Below are 16,226 nucleotides of genomic sequence, written 5' to 3' on the forward strand. Positions count from 1 at the left end.
CTTAAAAAGATTGGTCAAGCAAGGATTATTTAAAGCCATCTTCTTCTTCCTTGCATCTTCAAACCTGGTTTTTCATTGTTTAATTCTTTGAAATTTTAGAGAGTATTTCAGTTAGGTTCCTTCTTTGTTTGTGGGTTTTTGTTCATTCTTTGATGATCATATCTTAGCTTGTTGATGAGTATTTATTTGGAACATAGTTCCTTTATTGTGAGCTAAAAGGAAGTTCATCCTCTTCCTTATTTGTTTTCTTTTGAACCTGCATATTATTTTTGTTTGTGCTCTGAAATTTTCAGAGAGTTTATTCCTTGATAGGTTTCATGTATGGTTTAATGTTTAAATCATTTTGTTCATCTTTGTTTATTGTTTGTTGCTGCTGGAACTTGGTTCATATGCTAAGAGCTTGAAAGGAGTTCAAGCCATGGAAGCTGGAGGTGTTCTTCGGCAAGTGAAGCTTGGGTGGAGCTCAAGCGTTGTCCGAGAGTGTTCCTGGTGTGGAGTGATCCTATAAGCGACAAAGCATTAGAGATTCAAATGGTGGTGAGATTCAAATGGTGGTGTTTAGTGTAACGTAGAATAGAGAGTTCTCTTTGCTATAACTAAAATCAACTCTGAGAGATATCTTGTAATATTTGTTGTTATAGTAGATTAGTTTCGATCTGGACAAGGTCCCATGGATGTAGGCTAAGAGTGATTTTAGCCGAACCATATATATGCTTGTGTGCTTTATCTTTACCGTTTGTGGTTGTTGATTCATGCTTAACTTGATAACCATTAATTAACTTAGTAAAATCTTCCGCAACACTAAATAGGTATCTCACGTTTGAAGAGAGTTCACGAACTCTAACAAAAACAACCAAGTCATCCCGACAAATAACGGCACAGAGAGAGAAGCCACGCAGCCAAGGTTTACCGATGCAAGGCCAGATCTAGCTTGCACTTGCTTCGGCGCAGTCGCACTGCTAAGGCTAGATTTGGGTCAGCCTATGCTAGCAAAACTGCATTACCTGAGCCTGATCACAATAGGCAATCAATGGAACTCTATTAAATCTTCCTTTTTCTTCAAAAGAACAAAGACTTCAATATTTAAAATATAAGCTGAAGAACACTAAAATTTAGACGTGCATTTTTCATATTATTATACCAAACACGTCGCAAAAATCATTTAACATAAAAAGGATCTTTCCCGGCCCCATTACAACTTTATTGAAGATATCGCAGATGGCGGAAAGAACTGAAAAATTGAATGTCAACAAATAAACAAACGAGACAAAATCAAGTATAACAGACGATCATCTCCCTTAGAACAAGTCCTTCTTGATATTGCATTCCTTAGGGAGACCGTAGGGAAATCGTTTATAATCTGTGCAATAATTGTATATCATGTAGTTTTTCTGCACCCATTTAATCTTTCCTGTCCCTGCAAACCCAAGCTTTTCCCAGTACCAGGAGCCCTTAGCATGCCAATTTGAAAATGGAATATTAACATTATCATTATTTGAATCGCAAGAAGAATATTGTCCATAAGTCCAAATACAAGCATTGTCGTCATTGAAATTTGTTTAGGAAGCAGTGAAGGGTGCCTGGCTCCAATCTGTCTTCACAAGTCCTCCTCTTGTCGCCCAGTCATCGGCATTCCAAAGGGTTGAGTAAATTCTCATTGGCTGGTGCTTAGGGAAGGGNTAAGCTGAAGAACACTAAAATTTAGACGTGCATTTTTCATATTATTATACCAAACACGTCGCAAAAATCATTTAACATAAAAAGGATCTTTCCCGGCCCCATTACAACTTTATTGAAGATATCGCAGATAGAGGAAAGAACTGAAAAATTGAATGTCAACAAATAAACAAACGAGACAAAATCAAGTATAACAGACGATCATCTCCCTTAGAACAAGTCCTTCTTGATATTGCATTCCTTAGGGAGACCGTAGGGAAATCGTTTATAATCTGTGCAATAATTGTATATCATGTAGTTTTTCTGCACCCATTTAATCTTTCCTGTCCCTGCAAACCCAAGCTTTTCCCAGTACCAGGAGCCCTTAGCATGCCAATTTGAAAATGGAATATTAACATTATCATTATTTGAATCGCAAGAAGAATATTGTCCATAAGTCCAAATACAAGCATTGTCGTCATTGAAATTTGTATAGGAAGCAGTGAAGGGTGCCTGGCTCCAATCTGTCTTCACAAGTCCTCCTCTTGTCGCCCAGTCATCGGCATTCCAAAGGGTTGAGTAAATTCTCATTGGCTGGTGCTTAGGGAAGGGAATGCCATAAGACTCCATGTTCTCGAATTCTCTAATGGGAATGTCATCTACATAGAAGCTGAAACAAAAGGAATCAGAGGGGTTAGACTCCAATATTAATATTGGATACATATAAGAAATTCTTAAGTGCTTAAACCCTGAAGTTTTTAACATACTGATCAAAGGTTAGTGATTAGTCATTGACTTTTTATTTTGCAATTGGTGAATGTAGCGACTAGTCGTTCACCTTTGATTCGTATGTTAAAAACCTTCCTGAAGTTTTTAATATATGGATCAAAGGTTAGTGACTAGTCATTGACTTTTGATTTTGCAGTTTGTGAATGTAGCGATCAGTCATTCACTTTTGATTCGTATGCTAAAAACCTTCAGAACGTCGACATTAAAAATTGACTTTATATGTTAGTACTTACACAATCCGTTCAGGGTTCCAAAGAATGGAGTAGGTGTGAAAATCTTCAGTGGGATCAAACCATAGGTAGAATTGTTGCTCTCTGTTGCCTTTGCCTTGGCAAAACACATTTGTGTGAAGAATGTAAGGTTCACCAGTTACGTTTCCCAAGAATTCAAAGTCTATCTCATCCCAGTTTGCTCCCTTTGAGGATAGCTGCAAAATAATAGAAGAATCCCATTACTCATTATTAATGAAACTGAAATTGAAATTGAGAAAGGTTACTATAATAAAATACAGAATACATACATAGTAAGCAGTGACCGTTCCCGCAGAATTTCCAGGGACAAGCTTAATCTGCATGTCAATCTTTCCGAAAAGATATTCATTCTTGGATTGGAATCCTGAGCCAGACTCTTTATCAAGATTCAGAGTAAGAACCTGGCCATAGTTGAGCAACTTAGCTTTGTTGTATCCCCATACGATATCAAAATCTTGGTGGAAGTTCCCGGCGGATGAAACCATCAAAAGACTAGCTAGTATTGATATAAGCAGCCCGGCTGCTACACTTGAAGGAGGAGATGCCATTGCTAATATTTGATATATTATGTTAAGTAAAAGATGCTCAGAATCCTTCCGATGGAATGAATTTGTTTGAAGAAACGAGGAATTTATAAAGGAAGAAGAATGTTAAGAGAGAAGATGACAGGTTGTAAGGCTTGTTAGCTGGTAAGCAAAAGCTGATGATGAGTTCTAAACATGTCATTGAATAAGCTAGTGGGCTACCATGAACAAATATATTTAACACAGCCAGGCAAAGCTGCCGTCCCAATAGGCTCTGCCAGATACGAATTTTCACACGGTTTTGGAGAGAAAAGTATACACATGGTTTACTTCTGCCTTTGTAAATGAGTATAATTTCATTTGACCTGAAGAATAGGACCTGTTTCATAAGTCCAAGGTCATCTGCTTTTATTTTTTATTCTTTTTATTTTTTTAATGAATTTTTCCGATACATAACTAGATTTTTGTTTTTCTTTTTTATTTGTGTTTCCCTTCAAAATGAACTTTAACAATACCAAAAAAAGAATTAAATCAAAAGAAATCAAAATTTTTAACCAATTTGTCGTACTTTGATCGTGAAAAACTGAACTTGTTAGGTAGGTTTGTAGTCAGCGGAGGAGCTGTTGGAGGCCGGACAAAAAGTTTTAGAATTTATGGAGAAATATAGTATTTTCATCTCTAAATATTCTTCTTTTTTTTTTTTTTTTTTCTTTTAATCCTCTTCATTCCCTCAACTTGACTCTTTAGCCCACTAAATGCTAACTTTTTAAATCTATTTTTGTACTTTTGGGTTAAGTTGTATACTGCCTAAAAACTTAAGCTGACTTATATTTTAGTTTAATAAGATCTTATGCAACTTGGGTTACATATTTATATTTTATCCAGTTGAAATGTTAGAAGAAAAAATATATTTATATTTATCACTAAGTATAATGTTTTTACAACCAAAGAATTTGAGCTAATGTCTTTAGACAAAAAGTGTTGGGGGAATAATTAGATGTTAACCTAAATATTTATATGTAGATGAGCTTAGAGATCCTGAGAAAGAAGTGATGGAGTTTCTTACTATTTTCTTGCGTTTTCTCTCAATTAATTTTAGGCTTTAGCCAATATATGACTACCTTTAAGTGCCCCCTTTTTTTTCATAAAGCCACAATTATATTTTAAAAGATTGAGATATATTGCAAACGACTAAAAAAAAAAAAAAGAGAGATTGAAAATTAACAAATTAATAAAAGAAATAAATAAATTATTTAACCCATCTTTAATACAACATAGTTTTTACTTTTAGAAACAATTTCTTGAATAATATTATATGTATAAACTTTTTCATACAAAATGATGTAATACAAAAAGAATAAATGCATTTATACAATAAATCAACTCAACAAATATCGAATTTATATATGTAACGCTTCCCTACTTTCGTCCTATTTTACATAGAATAATTAAAAACAAAAAAAACCTTCCCAGAATCAACTCTAGATTATTGTACAAAAACGGCGACCATGTCTTCTCTTTTATAACAAAAACATTTATGATAAAAATTATTGAATATTTTTGTCAAACTTACATTATATGTGTGCACAATTGTTGTGTGTGTGCACACTGAAGTCAGGCATATGCATGTTGCATTTCATCTTGTATTTTACTTCGTGTGTGCGCACACTCTTCTTCTGTGCTAACATCACATGTCTGACTCACTTTACAAAAATTGTGTTTTTTACTTAACAGCTAAGATATTTTTATTGCATCTTTTGTGCTATCATTTGGACCACTTACAAGTGTCTCAATACCCTTTAGTGGTCCAGGGAAAATCAGACTTTTTTCCTTTTTGATTATGGTCCCAAAAGTTTGGTTGTGGTCCTAAAAGATAGATGAAATATTTTTTATTTTTAGACCAACATATGTTAACCCTTGTTTGCTAACTTGGCAAGAATTGGGGAGCACGAAATTGACCTTTATCATTCTTGCTCATATGTAAAGCCAACCTTTGATATTGTATTTGTTTGTACTATGATTTTTTTTGCACATGTTACGTCTTTCTTATATTATCTTGGCCATCAAGTTTTATCTCTTTCATGGTTTTTATGTGAGTTTTCTCTTTATTATTTGTTTGCCTCTCTTCTTATGGTCTTACAAAATTGGTGAGCTTTTGTTTGTGATCCCAACAAAAGATGAAAGAGATTGTTTGCCACTTGTCTTAAAAAGATTGGTCAAGCAAGGATTATTTAAAGCCATCTTCTTCTTCCTTGCATCTTCAAACCTGGTTTTTCATTGTTTAATTCTTTGAAATTTTAGAGAGTATTTCAGTTAGGTTCCTTCTTTGTTTGTGGGTTTTTGTTCATTCTTTGATGATCATATCTTAGCTTGTTGATGAGTATTTATTTGGAACATAGTTCCTTTATTGTGAGCTAAAAGGAAGTTCATCCTCTTCCTTATTTGTTTTCTTTTGAACCTGCATATTATTTTTGTTTGTGCTCTGAAATTTTCAGAGAGTTTATTCCTTGATAGGTTTCATGTATGGTTTAATGTTTAAATCATTTTGTTCATCTTTGTTTATTGTTTGTTGCTGCTGGAACTTGGTTCATATGCTAAGAGCTTGAAAGGAGTTCAAGCCATGGAAGCTGGAGGTGTTCTTCGGCAAGTGAAGCTTGGGTGGAGCTCAAGCGTTGTCCGAGAGTGTTCCTGGTGTGGAGTGATCCTATAAGCGACAAAGCATTAGAGATTCAAATGGTGGTGAGATTCAAATGGTGGTGTTTAGTGTAACGTAGAATAGAGAGTTCTCTTTGCTATAACTAAAATCAACTCTGAGAGATATCTTGTAATATTTGTTGTTATAGTAGATTAGTTTCGATCTGGACAAGGTCCCATGGATGTAGGCTAAGAGTGATTTTAGCCGAACCATATATATGCTTGTGTGCTTTATCTTTACCGTTTGTGGTTGTTGATTCATGCTTAACTTGATAACCATTAATTAACTTAGTAAAATCTTCCGCAACACTAAATAGGTATCTCACGTTTGAAGAGAGTTCACGAACTCTAACAAAAACAACCAAGTCATCCCGACAAATAACGGCACAGAGAGAGAAGCCACGCAGCCAAGGTTTACCGATGCAAGGCCAGATCTAGCTTGCACTTGCTTCGGCGCAGTCGCACTGCTAAGGCTAGATTTGGGTCAGCCTATGCTAGCAAAACTGCATTACCTGAGCCTGATCACAATAGGCAATCAATGGAACTCTATTAAATCTTCCTTTTTCTTCAAAAGAACAAAGACTTCAATATTTAAAATATAAGCTGAAGAACACTAAAATTTAGACGTGCATTTTTCATATTATTATACCAAACACGTCGCAAAAATCATTTAACATAAAAAGGATCTTTCCCGGCCCCATTACAACTTTATTGAAGATATCGCAGATGGCGGAAAGAACTGAAAAATTGAATGTCAACAAATAAACAAACGAGACAAAATCAAGTATAACAGACGATCATCTCCCTTAGAACAAGTCCTTCTTGATATTGCATTCCTTAGGGAGACCGTAGGGAAATCGTTTATAATCTGTGCAATAATTGTATATCATGTAGTTTTTCTGCACCCATTTAATCTTTCCTGTCCCTGCAAACCCAAGCTTTTCCCAGTACCAGGAGCCCTTAGCATGCCAATTTGAGAATGGGATATTAACATTATCATTATTTGAATCGCAAGAAGAATATTGTCCATAAGTCCAAACACAAGCATTGTCGTCATTGAAATTTGTGTAGGAAGCAGTGAAGGGTGCCTGACTCCAATCTGTCTTCACAAGTCCTCCTCTTGTCGCCCAGTCATCGGCATTCCAAAGGGTTGAGTAAATTCTCATTGGCTGGTGCTTAGGGAAGGGAATGCCATAAGACTCCATGTTCTCAAATTCTCTAATGGGAATGTCATCTACATAGAAGCTGAAACACAAGGAATCAGAGGGATTAGACTCCCATATTAATGTCCAATATATATATGAAAATTTTCAGGTATGGATGTCCTGAGTTTTAAAAATGCAGACCTAAAGTTAATGACTCGTCGATGGCTTTTAATTTTGCAATTTGTGAAGGTATAATGACCAGTCCTTCACCTTTGACCCACAAATTGAAAACGACCATACTAAAGATTGACTGTATATGTAAATACTTACACAATGCGTTCAGGGTTCCAAAGGATGGAGTAGGTGTGAAAATCTTCGGTGGGATCAAACCAGAGATAGAATTGTTGCTCTCTATTGCCTTTGCCTTGGCAGAACACATTTGTGTGAAGAATGTAAGGTTCACCAGTTACGTTTCCCAAGAATTCAAAGTCTATCTCATCCCAATTCGCCCCTTTTGAGGACAGCTGTAAATTAAACACATGCAAAACAATAGAAGAATCAACCCCATTAGTGAATTGTAATTAATGAAATTAAACTTGAAATTGAGAAAGGTGACTATCATAAAATACAGAAGACATACATAGTAAGCTGTGACCGTGCCAGCGGAATTTCCAGGGACAAGTTTGATCTGCATATCAATCTTTCCGAAAAGATATTCATTCTTGGATTGGAAGCCTGAGCCAGACTCTTTGTCAAGATTCAGAGTGAGCATCTGGCCATAGTTGAGCACCTTAGCTTTGTTGTATCCCCATACAATATCAAAATCTTGGTGGAAGTTCCCGGCGGATGAGGCTATCAAAAGGCTAGCTAGTATTGATATAAGCAGTCCTGCAGCTGCTATACTTGAAGTAGGAGACGCCATTGATAAAATTCGAAATATTATGTTTAGAATGCTTTTGATGGAATGAAATTGTTTGGAGGAATGAGAATAATTTATATAGGAAGATGACACGTTGTAAGGCTCGTTAGGTGAGCCAAAAGGCCGTTGAGTTATAAACATATCATTGTTAAAGCTATAGTGGGCTACCATGAACATGTAATTCATTTGTTTTTAATTTATATTTTCGGGTTCTATGTTAAGAATACTTTTTTTGCATAAGTTCAAAGTCAACTATTTTCATTTTTGTTCTTGTTAATTTGTTTTTAATTTATATTTTCAGGTTCTGTATGTTAAGAATTTTTTTTTTTTTTTTAAAGAAAAAAAAAAAACCAACTACACCAGATAAATTTTACTAAAGAAGGAATAAAAATATTCAACCATCTCGAGTTATATATTAGACTTAAATATTAATTTTAAGTCTTTATCTATTAACTTAAGTTTCTAAATCAAGTGTTTATTTAACATAATACAAGTTCTATAAAAAAAAAAAAAAAAAGGATGTAGATGAATTATATTCCTTAACTAAAATAGCATGTTTATATTTACATAGTTAAAATTTTCTTAAGTGATAGCTATTTTCAAAAAGATTGAGAGATATTATTGTTGTAAAAAAACTTAATTACGCATAACTGAATGAACTTTGCACCCAAATATCATCTTATAACCAACAACCCCCCAATTTCCTTGGTCAAAACGAGAAAAGAACTCATGTTGGGTTCGCCATAAGAACATAATTTCCTTGGTCAAAACGATAAAAGATCTCATGTTGGGTTCGCCATAAGAACATGGGCGTGCCCACCCAAACAGTCGGTCTGTTTGGAACAAAACTTCGCCCAAGTTTAACCTAGCCCACCCATTAATGGATACCTTTATGTGTAAACCAACTTTTCTTCTATTTTAGAGGAAAAACATCTAGAAAGCCCTATCAAAGAATTGGGCCAGCCCAGAAAGTTTCTAATCATGAATAAGAAGAGAAAAACAATGATAGATTAAGAGTTTAAAGGAATATAAGAAGCTAGAGTAAGGTTTAATGAAGGATAAAAACCTTAATACATGTATATAAATAAGTGATTTATCTTATTAGGTTTGATGGGTTTTATTTATCATATACTATGAATAAAATTGAACTAGTATTTTCAAAATTATAGCTTCAATGTGATAACTGAGAGAAAAACAAAGATTTGATCTGAGTTATAGATAGAAGTTATTATATATTTTCATTAATATGGCATTAATGAGAAGATTGTTTTAGATATTAGAGTAGTTAAGTAGATATTAGAGTCTTCACCTGCTCACTATTTGCATTAAATAATGGCAAGTTGGCATAATACCATCTTAGAGCATCTCCAATAGTATTTTTTATTTTAAAGAGCATATTTCACATAAAAAAAAAAAAAGAATATCTTCATTAATTTGTAAATATAAAAAATTGAACTCTACAAAATACATAACTTCGGTACAAAAATAAAAGAATCCATTTTTTTTAACGATTTAATTTGTTTAGATCTAATTACGGCTTGAACTAGCGGTTAGGGTTTGAGAAGATATCCGGCCAAAATGACAATATGACCATTCTACTCTTCCTTTTAACTAGCTTTTGACCATCTTGCTCTTCTTCATAACAAAAATTACTAATATATTTGTGTTTTGAGTGGTAAAGTAGTATTTTAAAAATTTAAGGGTGGAAAAGTGTCTTTAAGTCATTTTTGGGGTGGGAAAAAGCCGCTAACTCTTTGAATAATAATGGAAGTTGAAGAGTTACTCAAACAATTTTCTATTTACATGTTATGTAATGTTAAAAGGATATTAATTAAGATTCCAACTCTTATTTTTTTTCCTTTTGTTTAATTTATTTGTTGTGTTATAATAGAGCACTTAAGCAGTGTAAACAGTGCCGATTTTCAATCCAAATTGAGCGCCATTTTATTGTGTTGTTGTATAGACTTTTCTAATGAAATTTCTTGGGTAGGATTCTGACTCACCCATAGAGGGTATTTTTCCATAGTGATTAATTTAACATGAAGAAAAAAGTTTAATGATTAATAATATAGATGGGCTATTTTAATACCATATAATAACTCAATCAAAATACAATTATCTTCAATAACAAAAATGTTTGTCACGTTTAAATTTTTTAGCTTGATTTATATCCATCTTAAATATGTCATTTATTCATCAAACTGCATTGTTTTGCAAGCTGTTATAAGTTTTCGATGAAACCTGTAATATGATTCTAGGAAAATAACTTACTCCAGTTCAAGAAAATCTTTTTCCCAACCCAAAAAAATTCATAAAAGTCTTATAATATGAATGAAGACTTAATTCAAACAGTAAAATTCTTAAGCAACCAAATTTTTTTTTTTTTTTTTGGGGGTCTTTTTCTTCTCTTATTCGAGTTTTAATATGTTTATTGTGAAACTTCCTTCAAATGCAATAACCCTAAAAGGATCAGAAGAAAAATAGAGAAAAAAATTATGAAATACCTCAATATTTTACAAAATTATTTATACTACACTTGCCATCTGAGTTGGCAATCCATGTAGAAACAAATCTAATCCATCAATTGTTTTAGAAACAAACACAAATACATATAATCTTGACCGTTGAATCATCTTCTTCTTCTTCAATAGAAAGAGAGAGAGACTCTTAAGTCTTATTCTGCTTCAGTCCTCAATTTGCAGAGAATGGGAAGAGAACAGAGATATTTTGCTGAAACACAACGCTGTCGTTCGTGTTATGTGAATTAACAAACCAAAACGCTGCCGTTCCTTCTTATGAAAACTAACGAACTTGGAAGTTGGAACACCTTTAACTCAATTTCTTCTTCTTCAACATTTGTTACATTGTTGAACATAACACTTTGCATGAATATAGAGTAAACGGCTTTTTCTCACCCAAGTAATGGCGTAAAGACTTTTTCTCACCCACAACGTTTCAAAATACAACTTTAACACCCACAACAAATTTCTGTTAATAAATTTCATTGTGAAGAAGGGTAGAATGGTCAAAAATTCGTTAAAAGAAAAGGTAGAATGGTCCATTAATATTTTATGTAAAAAAATCAAAATTTTTAAATTCAAGTGTAGGTAATTTTAGGGCTAAATGGTTGCCACGTGTTTTTTTTTTTTTTTTCTCATCCTTCTTCTCTCATTCTCTTCTCTTTCTTTCCTCCTTTTTTTTTTTTATTTTTGCCCTTTTGGCCTTTCATCCTTCTTCTTTCTTTCCTTCATGTTTTTTTTTTCTCAAATCCGAACCGAAGCCAAAACGGCCAGTCCTCCCTCACTTCTCCTCTCTTCACTACGCCTCCCACTACCTCCCCTCCGTTGCTCCACCTACCTGCAATTTCCTCGCTCCCCACCACCTTCCCTCCCCGCATCTCTCGCATAGCAGCACCAACCTACCCGCTTCACTTCTCACCACACACCACACCCCTCATTTGCACCACACCCCTCATTTGCTCTTCAAAACCGACCCACACACCGTCCAGCCCTGCTCACCGATTACCACCTGCAGTGCCGTGATTGTTATTCTATATTTCGGGTGATTGTTGTTCTGTATTTTCGGATTTTCTTGTTGTGACTTGTTTTTTGATGTTGATGGAGTAGTCTGGAGTTTGTATTGAAGTGTGGGTGTTGTTTGATTGTTTATTTGGAGTGTTCTTGTGTTTGTTCTGGCCGCATTTTCCCTACCAGTCACCACCGTTCGCTCCCCAACCCAGTCTGCACACCACCTATTCGTTAAAAATCCCCACCCAACTAACTTTCCCCTGCCGATTAGGTTGGATGGTGAGAAAATTGAAGACTTTTGTTTTAGAAGGGAATTTTGATGAGAAATGTTTTTGGGGAGGCTTTCTTTGGTGACAAAAAAAATGTTACTGGAAATGTTATTCTTGAGTAAGTACACACTGTACACTGAGAAGAAAATGATTGATAAAAAAAATGAGAAGAACTGATATGAGAAAAAGAGAAGAAAATGTAAATGAAAGGGAGAAGAAAGAGGAGGAGAAGAGATAGAAGAAAGAAAAAGAAATAAAGGAAAAGAAAAGAAGGAAAGAATAAATTTTATTCTTAATTTATATTATATGAGGACATATTAGTAATTTCATATTTAAAGAGTGGGCATATTAGTAATTGACAATGACATAAAAATAATTTAAGTTAAATGGTAAAAGGTATTTTTGTCTTCACAAAACTATTACTGTAGTTAATAGAAATTATTAACAAAGCACAAGTGTATAACGTTTGATAATAAAATTATATTTTGAATCATTTTGGGTGAGGAAGTGCTAATAAAACCTTATTTTGAATCATTTTGGGTGGGAAAGTATCAGTAGGTGGGAAAAAGTGTTTACTCATCAATATAACATATAAGAATGCAAATCAATTCAATTATATTAAATCATAAAATTATCAGTAAAGTCCTGTGTTGCTTTATACCATGTTAAAAATAGAAAATATCATGTTATTAATAGATTTATTAAATGTTGATAATATAATGGGAATAAATTAATTGCATATTTTCGATGACGACAAAAATTATTAAGAACATTATTTACCTGTTTTTGTTTTTCCTTTTTCCAGTAAAGAAAATGAATATATCTTCAATTGTTAACTCATATAAATATTATAGGATAGTAATTTTGTTCAATTATTATGTATATGGTTAATGAATTATAGGTAATTAATTAAATCCTATTATAGCTCATGATGAAAAGTTGTTGAAAATGTTTTTTTTTTTTAAAAAAAAAAAATTGGTTTTTCATTTAAAAAAATATTAATAAGAAATTCTCTTGCTATAATTTATAGGAGATTGCAAGTGATTGATTTGAGCATTTTAAAAATGATTATGAAAATCAATACAAAAATAAATGATTTTTTTAACTGGGTTTTATTAGAGTAATATTATATCCAAAATCTAATCTCACCACCTTTTTTCACAAGCCGAACGCAATAACCCATAATTTAAGGATTGATTTCGAAATTATAGCTTCAATGTAATAAAAAGAAATAAAAACCAAGCCCTGTTTCTGAGTTGGAGACAGTGAAGATGAAGTAATTGTTCACTTTCATTAACTTAGCCTTCATGAGAAGATTGTTTTAGATAGTGATTGATGGGATTTGGTTTGACATATTTTTAGAGTTGTTAACCCGTTGACAATTTCTACTAAAATAATGGCAACTTGGCATAATAGATTCTGCATATATCACATCTTAATGCTCTGTTTATAGAAATAGAAGAATTTGGGGATTGCCATGACAAAGAATTAAAGAATTGAACTTTACAAAATACATGACAAAGAATTAATTTGTCTAGCTCTAAGAGGTTTTGCTGCATTCTGCAGGGAGGCCCTGGGGAAATCTCTTTGTGTCACTGCAATAATTGTATATCATGTAGTTCTTCTGAACCCACTTCAATCTCTCTTGACTTGTTGTATCAAGTTCTTGGGAGAGCCAGGCACCATTGCTGGACGAAGAAGAAGGTGAGTTTGAAGTGCAAGAAGATTTTCCATTAGACCAAACACAAGCATCAGCTTTGAAGTTTCTGTATGAAGCAGTGAAAGGAGCTTGAGTCCAATCAGTCTTCACAAGTCCACCTCTAGTAGCCCAGTCATCAGCATTCCAGAGTGAAGAGTATATTCTCATTGGCTGATTCTTTGGGAATGGAACACCAATTGACTCTGAGTTCTTGAACTCTCTTATAGGAGTGCCATCCACAGAGAAGCTGAAATTACAAACAAAGAGATTAAGAAAAACAAATAAACATAGATTAAATTTTAAGTTGGAGTGAAGAAATTAAATAGAATACTCACACAATGCGCTGGGGATTCCAGAGAATGGAATAGGTGTGAAAATTAGCAGTTGGGTCGAACCAGAGATAGAATTGTTGCTCTCTGTTACCCTTCCCTTGACTGAACACATTAGTGTGAAGAATGTAAGGATCACCACTCAAATTTCCCAAGAACTCGAAGTCTATCTCATCCCATGTAGACCCTTTTGAGGACAACTGCAAATTTAAGATAATATTCAGTAACATAAACTTAGATATATAGAATCTAGAGAAATATTTAATATAGTTTAGGAAGTTACATAATAAGCAGTGACAGTGCCAGCAGAGTTTCCAGCGACAAGCTTGAGCTGCATATCAATCTTGCCAAATAAATACTCATTCCTGGACTGGAAGCCAGAGCCAGAGGCTTTATCAAGAGACAGAGTAAGAAGCTCTCCATTGTTGATCATCTTACCACGGCCATCTCCCCAAGTAATATCAAAATTTTCGTTCAAGCTACCGGCAGAAGCAACCATTAAAGAACCAAGAAGAAGAACCAATTGCAACATTGAAGCCATAGAAAGATTTGATTGAACCGAGCAAATAATGAAACTGAGTGAAGTGTTAAGTGAATGGATGAATGTGTTGAGCGTCATGGCTCATATTTATACTGACACTTGGCTTGTGAAAGTAAGAAAAGGAAACTCCTGGGAAGGTCCAATCGGCTAAGCTGTGGACAGTTGGCTTGAAGAAGAAAAGCGTAGTAATAATAAAAAATAAGAGCTGTCTATATCGCACTAGCGAACACGATTCAAGCAAATTGCATAAGAATTTTTTTTTTTTTTTTTTTTTTGGTTATTATTATTATTATAGTTGTCATGCAAGTTGCGGTCACCAGCTAAGTCTTTAGATTTTCCAACCACCACCATTAAAGACAGTATGAGACAAAAGCCTGTATTCAAGATTTGGAGCAGCCGATAAGGAAGCATCCTGACGGAATTTTATACCACATTTTTAATGGGAAATTAATTTTATTTTTAGTATAAAATGTTTTCCTTCCCTATATATATATATATATATATATAATGGGTGTTGTATATATTGGATTTAATGTTTCATCAAATTTCAAGAATGATGTTTCCTATTGAAAGATCAATGAGGAGACATTATGCTACTTAATGATACGACATTAATTTATGGATATGATATTTTAATAACATTTTATAATATATAAGTAGTATTAAACTTTTAAAAAAATTCTCAAGTTTTGGTACTTGCTTTTTTTTTTTTAAATTAAATCTGACTCCTGTTAACTAGTATAGTAAACATTAAATGATAAAATTTTACATATTTTTTATATGAAAAAATTTGATTGAATATTTTCCTGTTTAATTCTCTAGGAGGATTACTGATTTATTGTTAGATTTCATTTAATGAACCTACTTCTACCATTAGGATGAAAAATTAAGAAGAAATGGAGAAGAAATCCAAAGTCTAATGGCGGCCTTCAGTTTTACCTACCATACTTTACCACTGCGTCAAGAAAAGGAAAATGTTGACCTAGTTTGCCAAACACAGCAGTCAAACTTCTAGCTCACCTATTTTAATTTCCTTCCAATATCTATCTTCTTCATTTTAATTCTAACCAAATTTTTTATGACTTGACAAATTACAATGGTTAGGCCTAGTTTTGGGTTGTTGTAATTTAAAAAAATAATTATTTATTTTTGCGTTTTAAATGATTATGAATAATATATTTATAAATAAATTTCAAAAGTAGTTCAGAGTTGCTACAATCAAAAGTAGTTAATAAGTATCAATAATCATATTATCCTAATGATTAAATTTTTTTTTATTCTTTTTAATATAATTATTTAATAGTTTAACAAAAAAACTTTGAAAAATAAAAAAAGAAATTGAAAATTTATCGACAGTAACAGTGGCAACTGCTGTCAATAACAAAAAAATCCAAGAACCCAACCAATATCCTTGTATTAAGTGAGCCAACTTGTTTACAAAAAAACAAAAAAAAGCTTTCAAATCCTTGAACAAGGCATTACATGCACATATCTATGCCTATGTTTCTTTATGCATCGAATCGAATATTTTAACTTTACATGCAAATGGAAATGGAAGATCCAATAACAATTTGCTGGCACTCAATAAGGCAAGCTGTAAAAGTGTAATCATAATATAATTAAAAACACAGACTATCGATAATAATGAGTTATTAGAAATTAATTAACCAAACTTCACTTCAGTTTTACCACTTGAACGAAGGTTTTGCCAACTCACCCGCCACTAGCAATTTCACAAGTTTCAGAAACACAACTCCTTGAGTTGATATAAGCTTTAATTGATTCCCCCTTTAGTCGCTTCCACTAGAACTTGACCAACTCTTTTGTAGAATTCTAAATTAATTATTTCTAGTTCTTATAAGAATTGTTGAATTCTTCATATA

At 33.2% G+C, this 16,226-nt stretch overlaps 3 protein-coding genes across 3 annotated transcripts; all 3 read right to left on the reverse strand.

The window, feature by feature from the left end:
- Nucleotides 1-1,887: 1,887 nt before the first annotated feature.
- Nucleotides 1,888-3,244, reverse strand: LOC116109029 (probable xyloglucan endotransglucosylase/hydrolase protein 23). Its single transcript, XM_031395285.1, has 4 exons — nt 2,966-3,244; nt 2,679-2,872; nt 2,074-2,326; nt 1,888-2,040 (listed from the first exon to the last, which is right to left on the reverse strand). The coding sequence occupies exons 1-4, from the start codon at nt 3,242-3,244 to the stop codon at nt 1,888-1,890; spliced, it is 879 nt and encodes a 292-aa protein (XP_031251145.1).
- A 3,476-nt stretch (nt 3,245-6,720) lies between these two features.
- On the reverse strand, nt 6,721-7,981 carry LOC116109039 (probable xyloglucan endotransglucosylase/hydrolase protein 23). The gene is made up of 4 exons (XM_031395295.1): nt 7,700-7,981; nt 7,390-7,583; nt 6,907-7,159; nt 6,721-6,873 (listed from the first exon to the last, which is right to left on the reverse strand). The coding sequence occupies exons 1-4, from the start codon at nt 7,979-7,981 to the stop codon at nt 6,721-6,723; spliced, it is 882 nt and encodes a 293-aa protein (XP_031251155.1).
- Nucleotides 7,982-13,179: 5,198 nt separating this feature from the next.
- Nucleotides 13,180-14,355, reverse strand: LOC116109646 (probable xyloglucan endotransglucosylase/hydrolase protein 23). Its single transcript, XM_031395877.1, has 3 exons — nt 14,086-14,355; nt 13,809-14,002; nt 13,180-13,720 (listed from the first exon to the last, which is right to left on the reverse strand). The coding sequence occupies exons 1-3, from the start codon at nt 14,341-14,343 to the stop codon at nt 13,315-13,317; spliced, it is 858 nt and encodes a 285-aa protein (XP_031251737.1). The 5' UTR covers nt 14,344-14,355; the 3' UTR covers nt 13,180-13,314.
- Nucleotides 14,356-16,226: the final 1,871 nt, after the last annotated feature.

The sequence above is a fragment of the Pistacia vera genome, unplaced genomic scaffold, assembly GCF_008641045.1.
Source record: "Pistacia vera cultivar Batoury unplaced genomic scaffold, PisVer_v2 Contig118, whole genome shotgun sequence".
Taxonomy (NCBI): Eukaryota; Viridiplantae; Streptophyta; class Magnoliopsida; order Sapindales; family Anacardiaceae; genus Pistacia; species Pistacia vera.

Bases quoted from the DNA above. Each gene is read 5' to 3' on its own strand.
- LOC116109029 (XM_031395285.1), bottom strand. From the start codon at position 3,244: ATGGCATCTCCTCCTTCAAGTGTAGCAGCCGGGCTGCTTATATCAATA. The intron at 2,873-2,965 runs GTATGTATTCTG...ATTATTTTGCAG, and splicing joins GAACGGTCACTGCTTACTAT to CTATCCTCAAAGGGAGCAAA. The intron at 2,041-2,073 runs GTTAATATTCCA...TGGCATGCTAAG, and splicing joins GCGATTCAAATAATGATAAT to GGCTCCTGGTACTGGGAAAA.
- LOC116109039 (XM_031395295.1), bottom strand. From the start codon at position 7,981: ATGGCGTCTCCTACTTCAAGTATAGCAGCTGCAGGACTGCTTATATCA. The intron at 7,584-7,699 runs GTATGTCTTCTG...TTTAATTTACAG, and splicing joins GCACGGTCACAGCTTACTAT to CTGTCCTCAAAAGGGGCGAA. The intron at 6,874-6,906 runs GTTAATATCCCA...TGGCATGCTAAG, and splicing joins GCGATTCAAATAATGATAAT to GGCTCCTGGTACTGGGAAAA.
- LOC116109646 (XM_031395877.1), bottom strand. From the start codon at position 14,343: ATGGCTTCAATGTTGCAATTGGTTCTTCTTCTTGGTTCTTTAATGGTT. The intron at 14,003-14,085 runs GTAACTTCCTAA...TTAAATTTGCAG, and splicing joins GCACTGTCACTGCTTATTAT to TTGTCCTCAAAAGGGTCTAC. The intron at 13,721-13,808 runs GTGAGTATTCTA...TTGTAATTTCAG, and splicing joins TGGAATCCCCAGCGCATTGT to CTTCTCTGTGGATGGCACTC.